At 41.1% G+C, this 20,614-nt stretch overlaps 1 protein-coding gene across 2 annotated transcripts in view; it reads right to left on the bottom strand.

The window, feature by feature from the left end:
- Positions 1-6: 6 nt before the first annotated feature.
- Positions 7-20,614, bottom strand: part of LOC131459998 (E3 SUMO-protein ligase PIAS1-like) — a 55,512-nt gene continuing 34,904 nt past the window's right edge. The window contains exons 3-13 of one of the 2 annotated variants that reach the window (XM_058630221.1): positions 12,758-12,842; positions 12,510-12,648; positions 12,270-12,404; positions 11,942-12,047; positions 11,115-11,188; positions 10,626-10,786; positions 6,206-6,342; positions 5,554-5,860; positions 4,642-4,781; positions 3,443-3,480; positions 7-2,552 (exon numbers count right to left, since the gene is read on the bottom strand). In XM_058630221.1, coding sequence (XP_058486204.1) covers positions 2,199-2,552; positions 3,443-3,480; positions 4,642-4,781; positions 5,554-5,860; positions 6,206-6,342; positions 10,626-10,786; positions 11,115-11,188; positions 11,942-12,047; positions 12,270-12,404; positions 12,510-12,648; positions 12,758-12,842 — 1,676 coding nt within the window. In that variant the 3' untranslated portion in view covers positions 7-2,198. The remainder of the gene's footprint in view (positions 2,553-3,442; positions 3,481-4,641; positions 4,782-5,553; positions 5,861-6,205; positions 6,343-10,625; positions 10,787-11,114; positions 11,189-11,941; positions 12,048-12,269; positions 12,405-12,509; positions 12,649-12,757; positions 12,843-20,614) is intronic. The other variant, XM_058630222.1, reaches the window with a different exon arrangement.

Raw genomic sequence — 20,614 nt, 5'->3', positions numbered from 1 at the left:
TAAGTGGATGGAAACATCATTTACTAACTGACATCATATTCTATAGAGCTACGGCGGCTGACGTCACACGGTCGCAGCATGCACCAAAACAATCGGCATTTTGGCAGGAAGTCACGCTTGTACATGCAGGCAACAGATCGGCTTGGCGAGAAACTGTTGGAGCTGACTGGACAAGCATTTGGATCATGAGAACTAGAGAAGACGGAGCGATGGGAATCCATCGTCTGTGTCGTGATAACTTTATATCAGCTACAGAATCCGGAGCTCACCATCTTTAATATATGCGTGTTGATCCTGAGCGTGCAGAAGCTGTTCCTGCCAAATATGAACAAACTGAGTCATGTGACAACCGGAGCTCTATAGAAAAAAACAAGCAAGCAGAAGCCTGCGTCTACTTTAACACACAGTCCATGGGTCTACTTCATTTCAACAGTACTCAGATCTGTGAATAACTGCATCTCCTAAAATCGTACAATACATTCATCCAGAATCTACACTCTATCCAGACACTCGTGCACCGCACACTGACTAAGTCATATCGGTCCCCAAACAGGTCATGTATTTTTAAATCAGCTGGCTCTGTGCCCAGTCTAAATTGGCATGTTAAGATCACCCACTTTCACTGTGGCACACGCAGCCTGCTCACACTCACTGCTTTATCTTTTTCTTTTTTTTTTTTACAAGTTTCTTGCCCCAAAGGGAACTCCCAACGCGGTTGTGTTTGGACAGAGACGTGGCCTTGGTTGTGGGGAACGGTTTAAGACATTCTTTTGAGTTCTGAAAAACTCTTCTCCCGACGCGTGAAGCATTTGCACACAGGCACAGGCACTAGTTTAAGCTTGGTCACTCGGTCCAAACGAGCTGTGACACATGTCAGGAAACGCCGGTCTCTCCGGGAAAGGTCTGACGCAGCAGCTACACAAGTCTGACCTTCATCGTACAATCGAGCGAAAAATATGAAGCCGAGGTGAGACGGGGAGACAAAGGGACAAAGGGACAAAGACTTTGTTCAGACTGCCAGGGAAAAAAATCAAGATTTTTTTCTTTTTGCATATCCAGAATGGTTTGTGGATAAGAAAAATAAACAAACATATGAAATGTGTTTTGAACCATGAGTTCAAACCAGGCTTGTGTAGACGCCTCTCAGTCTGAACTCTCACACTAATCCGATTTTTAAGATGAGTGTGACTAAAGCGGTCGCACACTGGAGACTCAGCGAGTTCTGCTGATGTTTGACAGCTGTGCAACAAACACGGGTTCACCTACTTCATTACCATAGCAACCCATGCAGATAGTGAGGTTAATTCTGGACCCACAACTCTGATTACTTGCAATTGACGGAGGAGTTGAGAGAGAGAAAAGAAAAACATCTGATGATTAGTCTGCAGTCTGAACACAACCACCAGCTGGACACTTGACTGGAAACACCATGGCAACACACAGATGCACCGGCACACTGATTATTGTAAAAGTACCATATGTTATTTTTTTTTTTTGGCATCGGCAAAAAAAAAGAAAAAACAGGAAAGAAAAATAAATCTTTCAGCTCAAAATCAAAACTGGCAAGTATAAATATAAATAGTAAAAGTTTCACTTTGCTGTACACTGCCAGCAAGTCTTAGTAAGAAGGAGGAACTGGAAATCAAGGAGTGAAAAACCAGAAATGGTTAACTATCACCTCTACACTGCCTCTCTGTTTAAACTTTACACTTTAAATATCATATATAATTTATAAGTAGAATAAAATTGTTAGTACATGAAAAAAAACCTGTCTATTTAACATGTGAAAAAGGTTGTGACGGAGCAATGCAAACGGAGAGAATTCAAACAGGACAGAGTTTAGAAGAGAAGGAGAAAGGAAACCACATTTACGCTTCTCTGAAAACGGAAAAACAGAACAATCCTCAGTCGTCCACTTTAAAACAGCGATAGAAGCAGCTCACTCTCCTTAATATGTTCTTGATTTAACGTACAAAAGTTAAAGAGGAAAATATATTTTGTTCTCTGTACACGGTGCCACTCCTCGTGTTTTGTTTTGTTTTTGTAAAAACTCTTTGCGAGAAAGTCTTGTCGCGGCGACTCCACAAGCGTCCGGTGGACCAGTCTAGTTTCTGGATCTAAAAACGTCACCCTGCAGTAAAAACTGTCCGTTACTGGATCGCTGCTGGACCCAAAGCGAAGTCCCGACTCCTCTCTAGTCAGTCCAACGATATGACGTCGGGTATGCCGCCGTAAATGGCCGCCACTGCCGCCTCGGTGCTGCTGCGGCTGGCCACCACTCCGGGGTGCGTGAGTGACGAGTGCGAACCCAAGTGAGAAGAGTGCGTGGAGTGAGTGTCGCGGAGGCTGCTCGACGACACCAGGCTGCTGCTGCTGCCGCCCGAGCTGCTCGCGCCGTTGGTCGGCGCGCTGAGCGACGTGGCCGACGACGCTCCCGACTGGTCGAGGAACAGGTGGGAGGTGGCGCTGTAGGGGAGGAAGCGGTTGAGAAGCAGGTCGTGGTCGTCCGAGGCGGAGGCTGCGGCTGCTGCCGCCATCACCATGTTGTAATGCTGCACCCGAGGGAGAAACACAAGAGGGGAGAAGGACATATTTTGTTATTTTGAATAATGGACTAAAACATCCTATAAACCTGTTTTTATTTCTACTAACCTTCATTGTTTGCTGTTTTGGTTTTAAAAAAAAAAGTAACTTGAATTTTCTTAAAACTGCTCTTTAAATCAATTCCTCTTTCTTTCAGAATAACAGACACTGAACCTCTGCTTCAAAGATTCAGGGTGTAACATTGAGGAGAGTTCACTGACAGAAACTGAATGTGACCGTCATGATAATCTGGCCGCCTGATTGGATGTGTAATCCCTGAGGGCTAGTATATGGGCGCAAAGCTCTATTTCTCTGTTTTCTGATATCCATCTTCTACCGCTTTATCCTCCACATGAGGGTCGTGGGGGGTGTTGTGCCGATCTCTGGACAGATCACCAGTCCATAGTTTTTGTATATTCTAGAGTCAGTCTGGGAGTTATGGAGAAGTACACATGCCACAATGTACCATATGCTCTTTGAATGTTCTTTTTTTAAGGCAAGGGTCTTGTATTTGATGCTTTAGTTCCCTGACGTGCCTGGAAAAAGGTAAATATGAGCAGAGGAAATCTAAGTTTGTTACAGTCTGCCGTCTCGCCATTAGATGTCACTGCTTGTTACGCACTGGAACTTTAAAATGTTCATTTCAAAGACCGGGAGGATGAAGAGGTGAGGTTTGTTGGCCTCAGTGATAACAAAAACACGTGAGAACCATCAACTGCCAATGTGTTTTTAAGTGATCGCATGAGGCAGCTTCTATCACTGCTTTGTTTATGACAAAAGATAAGAGTTGAGTTCACTGCACCTATAATAAACCGTGGTCACAGGCTTTTTCCTGTTTCCTCTGACTGACTGTACGTACCTGATTATCGCCTCGAACAAAAGAGAAGAATTCCAACTCTGCAAATCAAGCACAGACAAAGTCAGAGTTAAAATTCAATAAAACAAAAATGTTTTGGAGACATTCACGCCAATATTCTGCAGTCAAACGTCACAAAATCAATCCAGATGATGAGACGCTGATAAACAGAAGAGTCATATCCTAGTTTCCTAAAATTCAGCCCTTCCCGTCTGGTTTTCTTTCTTTATTACTTCCTGTCTGGTTACACGTTTCTACCTTTTCCCACCCATAAACCATCTCCAGACTCCACCCATCACTTGTCAGAGACACTCATCCATGCCCCTCATCACTGACTACAGGCTCCTGTCCCTGCAGAATTCAGCTACCAGGGGTTTCACCTCAACCAAACCCTGATAGCAGCACACTCTCTCCTCTCCACAGCGGCTGCCAGTTGAATTCTGCACTGCATACAGAAATCCTCCACCTCACTTACAAACCCCCTCCATGTCCCGGCCCCATAGTACTCATCTGACCCTCTCCACCCCTATTGTGCATCCCTGAACCCACAGTGCACAGATACAAGTTTTGTTCTGTGGATGTAGGTCATGGCCCAAGGAAGAAATTAAAGATTTAGAAGCTAATCTAGAGACAGATTCAGGAGTGTATTGGCACTGTGGGAAAACTGAGCTTCCTCGATGGAGGTTTGAACTCTTAATAATGTTTCTCCTGGCTCTCTTTTGTTATGTTTTCCCCGACAATGTAATTATTATGATCTGATTGAACAATGTTTTATAGAGTATCTCAGACTGACTAAAAAACATTAGGCTGGATCTTTCTGGTAAAGGACACATTCACTCTTTCATCGTCTCCTGCTTTATCCTTCACACCCAGTTCACCTGTGTATGTTTTTGGACTGTGGGAGGAAACCGGAGAACACGGAGAAAACCAACGCACACATGGGGAGAACATGCAAAGCCTTCTTGCTGTGGCGAAGGAAGTAAATTCAATGACTTTCACGCATCCATGGCAGCTCAGAATCCGGATTTGGATCAAGAACCTTCCTGCTGAGAGGCGTCACTGCTGACCACCACACAACAGCACCGTCCAGGAATCAACTTTATCCAATTAATATAAAGCTTGGACATTATACATCATACTTTTTGAGTACTGTTGCTCACAAAGAGGCAAAAAAATAACGTGGAGAGCACATGTGTGGATACCTGGCAGGTCGTTGGGGGTGTGGTAGTAAGGTCTGTAGTCTTGGATGAGTGGCGGTACAGGCGGGATGTAGCTGGTGTCCATCGCTGGCATACTCTGAGTGCGGCTAACGGGGGACGCCTGGTGGTGCAGGTTCAAAACGCTGAAGACAAACAGAGGCACACATTTAGAGGAGGAGGAGCAGACGACATGTCACTTATAATTAGCCTTTTATTTCATGTCATATTAATCAGCCCGAGTCACACGGCGTGTTGTTTCTTCCACTGCGCTTGAAAGATAAACCTCTGAACAATAACAGTCAGGACTCATTGAAGTCAAAAGCAGCAGCTTCTGAGCAGATGCACATAATGAATTTTAATTTCAAAGAAAATGCAGCTGTTACAAGTTCATGGCATCTGGAATCAAATCCTCAACACGGTATTACTTTATAAGCTTAAAGATCATCAATCTGTCCTCGCTGCTTTGTCGAGCTTTTAAAAGGTCCAGTGTGTAATATTTAGTTTGTCTTAAATATTTAATTGTTTTTAAGTAAAAACTGGTTGGTGTTATGAATTAGCCATATATATATTTTATGGTTTCTTTGCTCCATGTAACAAAGAAATCATTAAAAAAAGTGAATAATTTCTGAGAACATCGTCATTCTTTAACATTTGCCGACATTTTATGGACCAAATAAGTACTTGATTACACCCTACACTGGACTTTTAATAATTATTATAAAAGCTAACCAACTCTGGCTCATGATAGAAACAGATTTGTTGTGGTTTTGCCTGTTTCAAGATCTGATAAATCTATTTTTTCAAAATGAAGTAACAACACAAAGGTTTCTCTGGAGAAGCTGATGTATGAATTATGAAGATGCTTGTGTGTTTGAGTGAAAATCTAAAGAATCATTCAGCATCTATATACACAACCTCCCATGTGATCCGCTTGAACCCCAAAATGAGTGTGGAGGCGAAATCCCAAGATCAAAGTACGTGTCTGACCCGTTGTTGGTGATGGGCGGCGACGCCGGGGACAGGGAGGGACACGGTCTTTTGATCGGAAGAGGCGGCAGAGAGGGAGGAAGAGGCGGCGGTGAGTCTTGGCCCTCGTCGTCCGAGGAGCTGTCCAGTGTCAAGTCGATCACTTCCACTTTCTTGCCGCTGCTGCTGTCGGCGCCGCCGTGGCCGGACGCAGAGGAGCTCCGCTGATCTGAGGCCGCAGACGTTCTGCACGAACCTGGAGAGCAGCAGTTTGCATTTTAATTAACGTTCACTGCTGAACAGCGTGAGCACGCTGGAATGCACACGTACGCGTCTCCCCCTGCGCTCCTGTGAGATACAGTACGTTACTATGGAGACAGTTTGGTCGATGGCGTTATGATTGATGCTTCACCAAATGAATACTGACAATGCATGAATAAAAGAGAAGGCTGATGCAGATGCACTTTCTCCCTTTTCCCCATCACATCTCTTTAATCCTCATTTAATCACTTCCCACCTCTTGACACTGCTGTCATGGAAGTGCAACTTTTCTGCCTCTAACCCCCATTGTCCATTCACACCCCCCCATGTCCTTTCTCACCATCCATGCCGTTGCTGTAAGAAGCAGAGGAGACCTCCTGCACTTCCTTCTTTGACCTCATGGGGGCCCAGCTGCCATCCTCTTTAAACTGGATCTCGTCACAGTCCATGCAGCTGTTGAGGATCTCCACGAAAAGCCTGACAACAAACACGCACAACATTAACACGAATGAACACAAAGACACTTTTTTAAGCGAATCTTCAGTCTGCTGTTAGTGTCTCTTTGCATGAAGTAGAGTTGAGTTTAAACAATTCCCTATAATTATTACAGCTTTAGTCCAAAATTTGTCTTTTTATTACATTCTTCATTGTTTTTTTTTGGCCATGTTTGTCTGTGAGCAGCAAAACACAAAGAGAAAAGGGCAGATTTGGCTGGAATGTCCCCGGGGATGATGGTTATACACGAAGGAATGACAGATAAGATTTTAACAGTGATTCTGATCCAGCAGCCATTCCCAAACTTAAAAACTTAAACCTTGAATCACGACTCTGATCAACACACGAGACGAGGATCAACAATTCCCCTATATACAGTATTATTTTGGGCTACAAATATCTGAACTCTTTCTTTCAAGACCTGCTCCATGTAATATGTGAAAGGTTGTGCAAAGTGCATCGTTATCCATCAACATAAATAACAATTTACTACTTAAAATAAAACAAATTAACATTGAGTGCAAATACTGAAATGTTGGAGCGGCTGACACTGGAAACTTATACTTAAAAGGTCAGTAAAAGTAAAAGGTTACAGTTTCCTACCTGCTATACTAGGTCAGATTTTAAGTATTTAAGTATTTCATAAAGTCATACATATTTTACCGCGATTTAAAACTTAGAACGCTGAGCTTTTTTCCATTACTATGTTTAAACATACAGTAAATACAGAGGTTATAAGAATGTGCGATATAGAGGGTCTTATATCCTTTTTTTCAGCACAAACTAGGTAATCTGACATCATTTTCACCAACTATATAAACACACCTGAGTAAAATGTACTCAAAATGTTTAAAATCGGATTGAATTTGTGAAATTTGTGAAATACAATAAGTTAAAAGTTTACATGGCTCGTTTTTAACAAAAGAAAAAAACGGTCTGATTTTGTGACTTCTGCACAATTATTGCTACTTTATATCACGACTAAAAATGTGATATAAAATGAATCATGACTTTGAACACACGCCCCCAGGATGTCCATGTAAGGAGTTGTGTATTATTCCCACGGCAATTTACCATGTGTGCACCTGCGACAGATCCGTGCCGCTTGAGCACTAAGGGTTAATTACAAAACTGAAAATTAGTAAGATGACCTTTTACGTCCCACCTGCAGTACTCTCTCTGTGATACAGGATTTATATTTTAAATATAGGGGGAGTGTATTGACTGTGACACTGTGGGAAGGAGAAAAAACATCTCTGTAATCCACATAACGCTGTAATAAACATGACTAATTAGGTCATTCACACCAACAGGACCTTACTGACCCGTGACACGTTTATTGTTTTCTTATAGGTGATTCACACATGATGTAGTCTCTTGTCAATGAAAGCTCTCTTTCATCCACTCAGCTTCAGTGTTCTGGGTTTTTTTTCTGTTATTGTTTTGCTGTTTTAAGAGCAGAGATCTGATGAGAGAGCGTGGACAGGAGTGAGTCAGATGTTTTGTTTGCACTGGTTGCAGTTATTCGCCTGTTTTTGCAAGCTTTTTCACACTCCTAAAACACCACAGTCCCCCCCCCCCCTTTTTCTTGTCCTCAGATGTCTTTATTGATTGATGGTCATACATGAGGAGGGTTTTCAACAAAATGCATTAAAAGTCTTATGGACTCGAGCTCTAAAGCAGTAATGGACAAATCCTATGTGAGAGGGAAAAAAAAAAACAAGCTTTTAGGTGTGAAAAACACAATTTTTTCCCAAAAGCCACAACAACAATGAATGCTGCACACAAATAATGCTGCTACAAGGGAAGGTGCAATGTCTCATATTTGTGCACTTTAAGTCTCGCCTTCTTTCTTGCTTTGGAAATGTGGATAAAGTGGTATAAAATGGATGGATGGATTATTCTGAGCGTTCATGATCGCACTCAAACATACACACCCACTAAAAAAGCAAATTAAATCTAATTTGCGTCCATGTAAGCTGGTGAAAAATTCAGTGGACAACACAGAGTCTGCACATCAGACAGACTGAAGACGATTTTACAAGTGGAAAATCAAATAAAATCTAATAAAAAACCTCATGGGCTGAGTTTTTGTTAGCAAAACTGAAAGCGATACTTTTATTGATTTGTCTCTCTGTATATACACAGGGGAAAAGTGTCTTAACCAGGGGTCTCAAACTCAAATGAACCGGGGGACACTGAGTGTCTAGTTCGGTAGGGGGCCGGGTCCAATGAAAAAAAATCCCAACTTTTTGAGAAAAATAATATTTATGATGGTATTTCACATGATTTCAAAATAGTGTCTGTTTTGATACGGCATGATAAATGGTTCACAATATAAATGTATTTATGATGCAAAATGAATCTAAAAATAAAATAAACCTTACAGAAATAAGTCGATATTAAGTGGCGGGCCACATGAGATTGAATGTGGGGCTGCATGTGGCCCGTGGACCATGGGTTTGAGAACTCCTAAATGAACAATTGATAATTTTGTAAATTTAAAGCCTCTAGCTCAGCATAAAAATACCAGCCCTACTTCATTTGAGGAAGGGTCTTATTTTGAAGAAGTTTGTTGTGCGGACATTTCTTATTGACATATTCCTATATGAGTGTAGGAAGCCATCTGTTTACAGCTGAGCCGTTGTGTTCTATATGTATATGTTTTCCCATCGGATCAGGAGCTACTGGTGACCCAGATGTGGTGACAGGAGGCCGGGGACTGACAGGAGGTGTAAAAGACGCGCGTCCTACCCAGAAGAAGAGTTAGAGACCGAAAATGTGGACGTTTTGAGATTGTGACAAAACTAAGTTAAACCTGGCAGAGATCAGTGGATTCAGTGTAGATGGTGTAAATATTGCTGTGAATTGCATTTGTGTGATCAGTCACGGTTCGGTTAGGGTGAATCACCACTTTTGTTTGTACCACGCTTTTCTCCTCTGTTTACCTGAGAGGTAGAGATGAGTGTGCGTCTCTGCTTTCTGTTTTGTTCCATAGGGTTTAGTCAGTTTGTGGTTGGTGGGAAGTTGGTATTTTTGTGTATCTGTCTTGTTGTTTTTTCTCTGTTCACGTTAAAATGGCTTCACTGATCATAACATGGAACACTTTAACACACAGGTTGCCAGAAGAGGCTCAGAAAAGCTTAATGTTATCAAATCTAAAAGGCCTTGTGACATGGACATTTCAAGTGAATTTAAATGTCATTTTTTTTCCCTTTCTAATTGCTTTATTGTAAATTCACTATTAACATTTAATATTTTGATATATAACTAAATAAGTGATAATAAGTAGAAACTGTTAAGTGATTGACATCTTGTTTGTGTTTTAGTGCTACAATGATTAATAATCAATTACTGAATTCAAAATTTGATTAATCGGTTAATCGGTTCATCAAAAAATTATTTTAAAAAAATAGTTTTCAGCTTCTTAATGAATGAATGAAAGATTAATATGTTCTGGCTTCATTTAACAAAGAAATCCTTTTTTATTAGTTTGATGCTTGAAAACTTTTTTCAACATTTTAGGGACCAAGCGATTACTTGATTAATCAAGAAGATAATCGACAGATTAATCAATTAGGAAAATAATCATTAGTTTTAGCATTATCCTGTTTAGCACTGGAGGTTTACTAAACTACAACAGTGCATTGAACACAACACGCAGGCTGTTGAAGTCATCCATGGAGGTTGAATTACGGAACAAGTTATCAGCACTTACAGTTACACAAGAGTTAATTAGGAAGATCTGATAGTCGTTACGGTGATTCTGAAATGTTATAATAATCATAATAAACACTGGTGATAACTCATAAGGTTGTAGGACCTATGTATGTGTGTGTGTGTGTTCATGGTGCTGGTTGTTGCTCCCTCCTGGAGGTAATGATAACTTTGTTTGCCATAACCATAAATAAAGGCTGCAAACACTTCCAACTGTGTCAGGCTCACACGACAAAAAACAAAAAAATATCCAGGATGTGTGTAGGTTTCTGGTCGGGTTCAGTCAATAGTCCTTCGGGTTCAGGTTTGATTTGAACAGAAAACAGAATCCCGAGCTGCATGAACACAGTGTATGTAACACAGGTAAACGTGCAGCTTCTTGTTTCCATGTTTTGGTAGCTACCTGGCAACAAAGCTCTAATATGTTTTGAATTATGACTGCAGTAACCATTTGAAACACTAACGGCCACAGTTTTACATATTTTATATGTAGCGCCCTTGAATTTGCTTGTTTTTTTGTTTTGCCTTTGAGGGGCCGGCTGACTTACCCATCGATGATGAGGTGTTCATACGGGGCCTTCTTGTCACAGACAGGACAAACCCAGGTGGGCTTCTTCTCGTTCATCTGAATGTAGAGTGTGGCGTCAAAGCACTGCAGGTGGGAGCATGTCAGTGCCCGGCATGGGATCATCAGCCGCATCTTCCCCAGCTGCAAAGTGTGCACAGACATGCAGTCAGGGCATGGAGATGACACAGCAGGGATGGAGGGTTTAGGGAATGCACAAATGGCACAGACACACCAAACCCACATGGAAAAGATGTTCAATACGGGTAGAGGGGACAGTTTGTCAGGATCATGTCATTCATCATTCACTCAGCCAGGAGATATGTGCATGGAGGCATGTTGAGTCGCATACAGAGACAAGCCAAAAAAAAAATAAAAAAAAAATAAAAGAATGGACAGACATGTTTGGGCTTGACTGAATCTCTCAATACTGCCTTAAAATCATGACAAGAAGAGAAGGGAGCATGTTTACCGGGCAGAGGAGCGACACTCGAAGGCTGGTTGTGGCTATTTCACTGTCTGGATCGGCCGTTAGCTTCTCCTTAACTGCAGGCAAAAAAAAACACACACACACACACACACACGTGAGTGACAGACTCAGCTGCATGACTTCTTACACACAGGTGCACTTTCTCATTTCAGAATGCAACTTATTTACTAGCTGTTTCAAACCAAGGTTATGAATGAAGCTCCCTTTTTTGTGTGTGGAATTCAAAGAATCCACTCTGTAATCCTCTTTCTATATAATCAAATGTATACAGGGTGTAAAACAGATAAGACATCATCACTTTAACATATTAATTAAATAACTACACTGGGGCTGAATTGGGGTTAAATTAAAATCCAATTCATAAATGTTTCAATTGACTGCTATCTTTACGTTTTCATCCTGGCACTAGAGTAGTTAGCAGTTTGTCTTCTTCTATGTTCAGTGTTATGATTATTATTTTTCTGTAATTCATTTTCAGTGTGAGGGTGCATGGTGTATATCATTTATTTTTTTGATTATATTATTATATAGACATATATGAAATGTGTGTAATAAGGTAAACACTGTCCCTCACATGAGTAAGGTATATGGATTCATCTGAGAAGAGAAGGGAAGAGAAGAGAAGAGAAGAGAAGAGAAGAGAAGAGAAGAGAAGAGAAGAGAAGAGAAGAGAAGGGAAGGGAAGAGAAGAGAAGAGAAGAGAAGAGAAGAGAAGAGAAGAGAAGAGAAGAGAAGAGAAGAGAAGAGAAGAGAAGAGAAGAGAAGAGAAGAGAAGAGAAGAGAAGAGAAGAGTCATGGTCAGTACTTACTGAGTGCTCTGGAGTGGTCTGGGTTTCTGATGCCTTTCGCTCGTAGTCTCTGTAACAGCACTGAGGACGACTGCTGCTTCACCAAGTACACTGCCATGGAGTAACTCTGCAGACACAGACATTCAAACAATAATGTAACGCTGCAGAAAAGACACTTTCTGCTGCTGCTGAAGTCTGAGTTCTGTGCTAATAAGTCAGACTGTCATGCCATGGACGGTATTATTCAAGGTCAACTTCTCATGTACAGTGACACGCCACCACCACCACCACCACCACCACCACTCTAAAGCATATGTACATTATGTTAACTTTGTGCTCTGGTTCTCACCCGTCCGATCTCAGCGGTCCAAGACACCACGATGGTATTAGGGACAGTGGTGGACAATCTGACCAATGAGGTAATGTTGATGGGTCGGCTGGGCCGCTTGGGCTCTACACCGTTTTTGGTTGGAGGAAGATAACCCTGGATAAGAGGAAATGTTATCATTTTCAAAGCTTAAAGTTTTCACTTCCAGTGGCACAAAAAAAACCCATCATGTTCTGTTAGGTCGTTATGTGGTTTGCTCACCGGCAGGTTACATGGCTTCCCGTTGACTTTCACACACAGACTGGGTGGAAAATGGTCTTCCTGAGGACAGCTCGTCTCCGACAGGCAAAACCGCAGCTGAACTTGAACTGAGAAATCGCATTTGGTCCCCGAGATATCCCTTAGAGGACAGACACAAGTTTATCAGCACACATCTGGAGAGACCACGTACACTTATGAATAATTCAGAGAGTGCTTTCAGCGTTCCTGCGCTGGTAGATTGGCCTTACATCGAGCTGCTGATCTGCTGGACTTGCTGTGGTGTTAATGCAAAGGCGAAACATGTCTCCTGATACCGCTGACTGTTGTCTGAAGCTACGGAGAGAAGGAAATAGAGAGGGATATGATGAATGATGTGTTGATTCCCAACATTCACATTACAAGTTTATTACTGAAAGATCGAAGTGAAAAAATAAGAAAAAGAGAAAACCCAACCTCTGCAAAAAACAACAACAAAGCAATATGGCCGGATGGCGCGTACAATTAAATAGACTCTCATTCACTTTGAATGGGGCACCTTCAATTGCTGCTGAACAGCAATACAGACCCACTGCTTCACTTTTCCTGCATTTCATGCATCAGAAGTGGAGAAATGTTCGGAATAAACCAGCAATTTACACGATCAACTTAAACAAAACACAGCCCTAACAGAGCTCTAGGATAAGGTTGTTCGTCCATTGCTCTTTTTTTGTATTAGACAAAGTAAACCAAACAATGACAGACTTTATCGAGATCACAGTCAGCAGGGTTCCCAAACCTTGGTTTCCAGGAGCAATTTAACTTATGATGGAAGGGCAACTTGTAAGAAGTGCTTCACCAATGGCGTCCACTTTTATTGATTTGCATCTGGACAAGTGATTGTCCTTGAGATCTTGGTCAAAGTCAGTCTTTGTAAATTTCTTTGGTGAGACGGAGATCTTGGAATTTCCATTTCCCAAGCATCACGTACTTCACATCATTTGCTCTCCTTTGCTTAACGACACTCGCTCAATGTTCTGCACGGAAACTCACGTCAACGGCGGAGAGAGACAGTGGACAGTGTCCACAACACAGCTAGTAATTACAACTCCACGTTTGTTCACCAGTTGCTGGCTCAGTGGTAGAGCAGGTCTTCTTTCACTTAACCCCGAGTTGCTGCTGAATGGGTGTGATAGAAAAGAAATGGCAAAAACGATGAATATAGTGCGAGGCAATTGTTTATTTCTTTGTCAAAAACCTCCACAAATCTCTTGCAAAATGAAATGAAAGCACTCAAAATCAAGCTCTTCCTTCTTGAAATGGATTACCTCTCCAAAAACAATACACATGGGCGTGATATGCTTTATGTTATGCTACGCAGCATCCAATAAACACTGTTGAGAGACATTTAAAACAGCGTATTATGTATTCAGATGCAGACAAGTGTGTGAAAATGTTTCTGGTTTTGGTGAAATGTGAGGTTCTTTGTCTCCAAATAACATTTGCAGTAGTACATGTATGTGCAACACAAAGGTTTTTATTTCGTAGGAAGAAAAACTCAGTAATGTCCCCTATGAGTACGATGAGAAACGATCAGTACAGAAATATGTAATATTAGTCACTTGAGGCGTCTTTTATACTCTTCCCTTTGAGTTTGCACAGGTAGAACACGAGTGAGACTCGGTGATAATCTGTGTTTTGCATTTTTGAAGGTCAGGATTTCTAGAGTCAACAAAGGGTGCTAAATTATGCAATTGGAGTTCAAACATGAGCGAAAGCTGTGATTCAGAACAATATTTGAGTGCATAGCTGTATTCTCTGTGTGTGTAAAGTACAGTGAAATACTGTCTCAGAGCACAGGTAGACATCAAACATAGAGAGGAGTTGGGGAGGTGTGTGTGCACAGCAGTGTATCAGTGCGTGTCTCTTGCACCTTCTAATAAAAATTTCAGAAGCTAAAGAACACCTGGACGTCAAAACCACATCACCTTGCACAAAGGTGTCTATGTGAGTTTGTGTGTGTGTGTGTGTGTGTGTGTGTGAGAGAGAGAGCGAGTGAGATCTTGTACTTGTTGCCTCTTGAGAACCTTTTCTGGCATAAACACTGACCTTGTCAGGACCAGTATTCAGGGGCTAATTTCTGAGGAACTGGTTAGTTTAGGGCTAAACACTTTGAGATAAACACTTTGTTTACGCTGTCCAAATGAATGGGAGTCAATGCAGTGTCGTGACAAGAATATCTGTGCAAAAATGTGTGTGCGCACATGTTCTATTTATAGGCTCACCCACAGGTGCTGGAAATAACTGGTGTTTCTAGCCCACCCTCCATTACAGTGACAGCAGAAAAACAAGAAGTTGTGTGTGTGTGTACACAACGCATGAAAAAGAGAGCTAAGAGTTCGACTCTGTTTATACTATGTAACTTTTGCTGCATATGTTTTCACTGTAGTACGTGTCTGGAGTGGTAGTTTCAATCAGTCAGACTTGATTTGTAAAGCTTGTTTCATACAAATCAATGCAACCAGTGCTGGTCCAAGCCTTTATGGGGCCCTAAGCTGAATCTAATTTGGGGGCCACACTACCACTTTGGAGTAGCCAGTGCTTGACTATGATTGACACCACTGTAACACTATAAATTGCATTAAGTGTTATTTACACCCAACCAGGGTCACCCTTGTTTGTTTAACCTTAGAGGGAAGTAAAATCACAAAAGTGGTCTAGTATTCATTTGCACTTTCGTATTCAAATTGAAACACTGAGTGTAGTGATGGGGAACTAACAAAATGAACAATCTTTAACTCCTTCCCCCTCCTTCCTAGAGACTCAAGGTTGCCAGGTAGTTTGAGGAACCAGTCCTGCACAAACCTATAAGAAGCTACACTTAACTGTACACTCCTTTTCCACAGCATACATTTTATTTAACTGGATATAAACAGATGAAATATCACAGTCATTTTATGACTTGATACCATAAATTACTTACATACGACTCCTTTCCATCTTTTTAACTGAACTCAGTTTCACATTATTCTTACACAAACTGCCGAGCCCAATTTAGGTCGCCGACTTTTGTTAGGTTACCTACTTCTCACAGTGTTCCTGCCTGCACTGAACTTACTGTATATAGTGCAAGGACAGATGTTCAGGTGCAGCGGGGAAATTAAAGAGGCTTCATTCCTACCTCTATTACATACCAGTGACCCATCAAATTTATTTTGGTGCTGGTAAAGGTTGCGTAACGCTGCTTCAAAGGAATGTGTGAAGGAATATGTCAACAGTTTGTGAAATACACTTAATTCTTTTCATATGTTGACCAGAAAATTCCAACACACCTTACAAATCTTAAAAATCTGCCACTGCATTCAATCACAGCATTGTTTTAATGTCCATTTTGAAACAATGACGTGTGTGTGTGTGTGACAAATAGCTCCATGGGAGCAGGACGGATGAATGACATCGTTGTCTACAGGAAACAGTTTTGTTTCTGAAGTGAAAAAAATAAAGAAGAAGCAGCAAAAATCCTCTCGGCAAAGCAAAAGCTTTTAGACTCCACCACAAAATTGGTGGAGAAGAATTACAGACGACAGCAGCTGTTAATCCACTGATACTCGCTCCGTTTCGTTTGCATGTAATATTTTGTGGAACCTACTTCTGGCCTGCGGCTCTGTAGACAAGACCAGAAGATGTGATCAAGGACCACTCATCACGTGTAATGATTGCGTCTCTCCTTACTTAAAACAAGGTGGGACGACGGTCCGTGTGAGTGACAGCTGTGTGTGAATTATCACGCTCCGCGGAACGGCGAAGAAAGAGGCAATTTATTTCCATGTGGACTGATGAGAGGGACACAGTCTACGGTTCTGAGCGTGATTAGTGGGCCAGTAATGTTTCTCCTCCCATCAGCCTTTCAAACAGCCATCATTTTTCCATTTAATGACCCATCTTACCACCCACATTGTAAATAATTATACGCCATGCATTTCTCGTATGTTTCTTTTAAGTGACAGCCTGTATAATGTAGAACAAAATCATATGCAGCGAGTGTGTGTGTGCGCTTTCGAACAACAGTCTTCCTCCTCTCCGGGCACAGGGACTATAAATAGAAAGTGCTCTCTCACTCTCTCACTCTGTCCTTGCTTGCTCTCGCTCTCTCTCACTCTCTCGCTCTCTCTTGGCTGTCCATCACTCTCTAAGTCACTCTCTCTCCCCCTCTCTTGCTCTCTGTGGCAGGGAATTTGTTTCTGCTTTTTCGATGTGTGTGGTTGAGAGATATGAGGAGGGTTGAAATGGGCTTTGATTGATGTCTTCCTCCTTATCTCTCTATCTCCTTCCCCCCTCTTTCTCTCTCTCTCTCACACACACACACACACCTAACTTTTACCTCCATGCACATGCAGGCTTCCACTGCAGTTTCTTTAACCCCAGTGCAACAAATATGCACGCAGTGTTTGACCTTCACTTTATAATGTTTTCAGCAGTCTGAAACTGACGCTTAGGGCCAACTCAAGCTCTGCTACAATACTCTGCCACCCATCAAAACTTTGAATCACAACTTTCAAGCAGGCCGCTGCAAATTTAGGGTGCAAAACAGAGCTCTTCATAATACTCAAATCTATCACCAAGAATGTAAACAATCTAGAAACAAAGATTCCCTTATTGTGCAATACCTTCTTTGATCAGAGCTGACATTGAATGTTCAGAAATGATAATTAAATGTATACTGTTTTTGATATTTATATTCTGTTTATAATGATGTTGAGTTCTTGTGTGGCTTGTTAGGTTGTAAAAAAATAGTAGGCAGTAAGTAAGTTTAACAAAACTTTAACGTCTGTTTGTTACATATGAAGCTACAAATAGATTAGCACTGTTAGCCTAGCTCCATTCAAAGCTCCCAAGAACCTGCCTGCCAGTTTTTTTCTAAAGCTCATCATTTATCTTATTAGATCCAATGTGTTAAATCCACACACAAAAAAAAATAACAGGTGTTAAAATGCAGCTGGATGCCGATTTACATTTTATAGCCTTTATGCTAAAATAAACTAACAAGCTGCAGAATCTCATAACTATCAGACATATCGCAAATGCTGTGGTGCAACATGACACACTAAAACAATCAACACACACACATAAGGACAATCCATCCACTCCCACAACTACAGTCAATTTAGAGTGTCCAGTTTGGCTAATACCCAAATCTGCATGTTTTTGGACTGTGGGAAAAACCAGAGAACCTAGAGAAGCCAGAGAAAAGCCACCCACACACGAGGAGAACATGCAATAAAAATCTAAATATGTTCAAAATTAAAGTTGACTACATCAGACATTAACTTCAATAAACCCAGTGTCTGCTTAAGGAAGACACTAAATTAATGACGCTGCGAGCAGAATTGTAATTACTGTTATAAAGCACATTTTTGCCACTGTAAATCACCGGGACATTAATTTTGAGAAGAAAGCTTAATTACAACAAACAAACAAGCGCAACACGAGTCTCCGACGACCACGAATCATGGAACACCAAGCGCCTGTGCTGACGAAACACAACAGCTGACGAGACAGTGCTGTTCCTGTATAAGGTGCAGTTATCAGAGGACAAGAGCTAAGGTGTAAAGATGACATTGGTTCATTATGTAAAATGTACGTGTGAAAAAACAGACAGATGGCAGGAGGGGTAACAGATGGGGAAATGACATTGAATGGATTGAAGTGTATGGTGACGAGGAAGAACACTATTGATTCTTGCCATTTTATCAGCTCAGATCAGTACATGAGAGGTGTTTCTGATATCTGGCCTCATTTAAATAAAAATAATTGAATGTTATCTAATATTAACAGTGAATTAAAGAGATAAACTACCCCTTCATACATAGTAGAAGGCAAAGATGAAGAATGTTCACGAAATCTGGACAACTTTTATAGATAACTTGACTTGACTAAACTATAAAGTGACATTTGCTTATTATTGGAAACTATTTTTGTGTGTGTATATATGCAGTATATGTATAATACTGTATATCCTCATTATCTATCAAATTCAGTAAAATTGATATTGACTTAGAACTTTTCATATTCTCACCCACTATTTTCTAACATATTTGAAACAGTGGCTTCACTGATAACAATGGTGCAGCCACTGGTTTTCCCACACCTTGGTTGTCATCAAATTCAAGGACTTTTCAAGGACCTTTCCAGCAGTGTCCAGAACACCACTTGTAATTATGACTTGTTGTTTGTTCTACGTAGGTCTAGTCTATGTACATAAAGCAATACAGGACAAAAAACAGTAGGTGGCGTGGTAATAAACAACCAAGACATTTACCTAAACATCAACTTAACTTCTTTCTTGCACAAAACTCAAGCTCTTTCAATGACCCATGTCTGTTTAGGGCCATTTTAAAAACCTTCAAGGGCCTTGAATTTTTGTTTCCAAATTCACAATCTTTCAAGGATTTCAAGGACCCGTGGGAATCCTGAGCGAGCATATTCAATGTTTGAATTTTCATTTGCGGGCAGCAAACTATGTTTATGTTTTGGTCTGTATTGTCACGGAGCACCAGCCATCATTAACAGCATAAATGTACAGTATAAACTAAAAAAAACTAGGTATTTAATACAATTTTAAAAAGGTTAATCCATTTACTGTAGCTTCAAACACACAGTTATAATGCCACACCTAATTATTACAGATATTACACAATTACTACTTTGATGAATGAAATAATCCATAGACTAAAAACACTGTTCACAGGGTACGATTATGCTCTTCATCTTCTACATAAATTCTCTGCACACAGATTAAAACTCTAATGAGAGATAAAGCAAATCTTTGCACCCTGCACATTTATGTTTGCACATACTCAGATTTATGAGCCAGTTCGGTCACACCTGGTCTCAAGGCACCCGTTAAATTACAGTGACATTTTTATACAATTTCTCCTACAGCTACACTTACACCCAGGCGTAGTACAGTTCCTCACAGTGGAAATAAGGAGGTGACTACAACATGCTGACTTGTGGCTACACCAGTGCCTGCTAGCATGGAAAGTTTGAATATTTTACGATGCTGATTCTGACCTCTGGTTCTGACTTTAGGTTTGGTTTGATGAGAAGACGTGTGAGCTAAGCTACAGAGAATGTGCTCAGTTCTATAGCCCGTCTCTCCAGCACAACAAAAGCCCAGCTGGAGTTTATTAAATGTGTTAGTGGCGCTGCTACTTTTTCTCTGATTGGTACACCGCAGAAGCACACACACGCCTCTTAAAAGTCACTTTTATTTCCTGGAGACTTCAAGCGATACTACGTGAAGTTTGCAGGAGCAAACGCACCATGATGAAAGACTTTTTGATGATTTGTATGCCTTTTTAACTGCCCCTCAGTTCAGCATTACATGTGAAGTCTCTGGTTCTGATTTGGGCAGTTTACATGGATATGTTTACCAGGCTGAAGTGACTTCTATCCATTTTCCCACATTGGTGAGACATATTCAGTTGGAGCTTTGTGAAATGGCTGGTTATGACTAGGTGGTAAATGCATCTGTGTTTTTAACAGCTTAGTTGTAAAAAAAAAAAAAAAAGATGTAAAATGATGCTAATGAAATCAGCATCACTTAATCGGATATATCTATGTAGAACATGGCCATGTGATATCGGAATTCATGCAGTCTGTGTTTCTAGCACTGACCTTTGACGAACTCTGCTTGCATCTAAAGCCAAAAAAAACAATGGAGGAGAGAGTGTGTTCACATGCGTGTTATTTCAGAGGGCAGTCACATTTATATCACTGTCCGATGAGAGACAAATCTGATCGGAATTGTATCAACGTTGATCTAGAATTGGACAAATGTGGCTGGTGATGTGAACATAACTTAAGCTACACAATTCCTACAGTTACTCTACTCGACGCTCACCAAACTTTCACAAAACGAGGACGGAGGTTCAGGTGCAGCGTTGGAATGAACGAGGTATCCATTCTTTTTGCCTCGCCATAAGTCAATGAACCAGCGTTTTGCCCCCGCCATCATAGACTCAGCATTACAGGCCGGACTAAGACAAAAAATCCTCTTCCTGTCACTAAAAATCCAAACAACAGTGTTTAACAGATGTTACACCCACAATGACAACCAAAAACTT

The sequence above is a fragment of the Solea solea genome, chromosome 5 (genome assembly GCF_958295425.1).
Source record: "Solea solea chromosome 5, fSolSol10.1, whole genome shotgun sequence".
Taxonomy (NCBI): domain Eukaryota; kingdom Metazoa; phylum Chordata; class Actinopteri; order Pleuronectiformes; family Soleidae; genus Solea; species Solea solea.
This window is presented reverse-complemented; position numbering and strand designations above follow the sequence as displayed.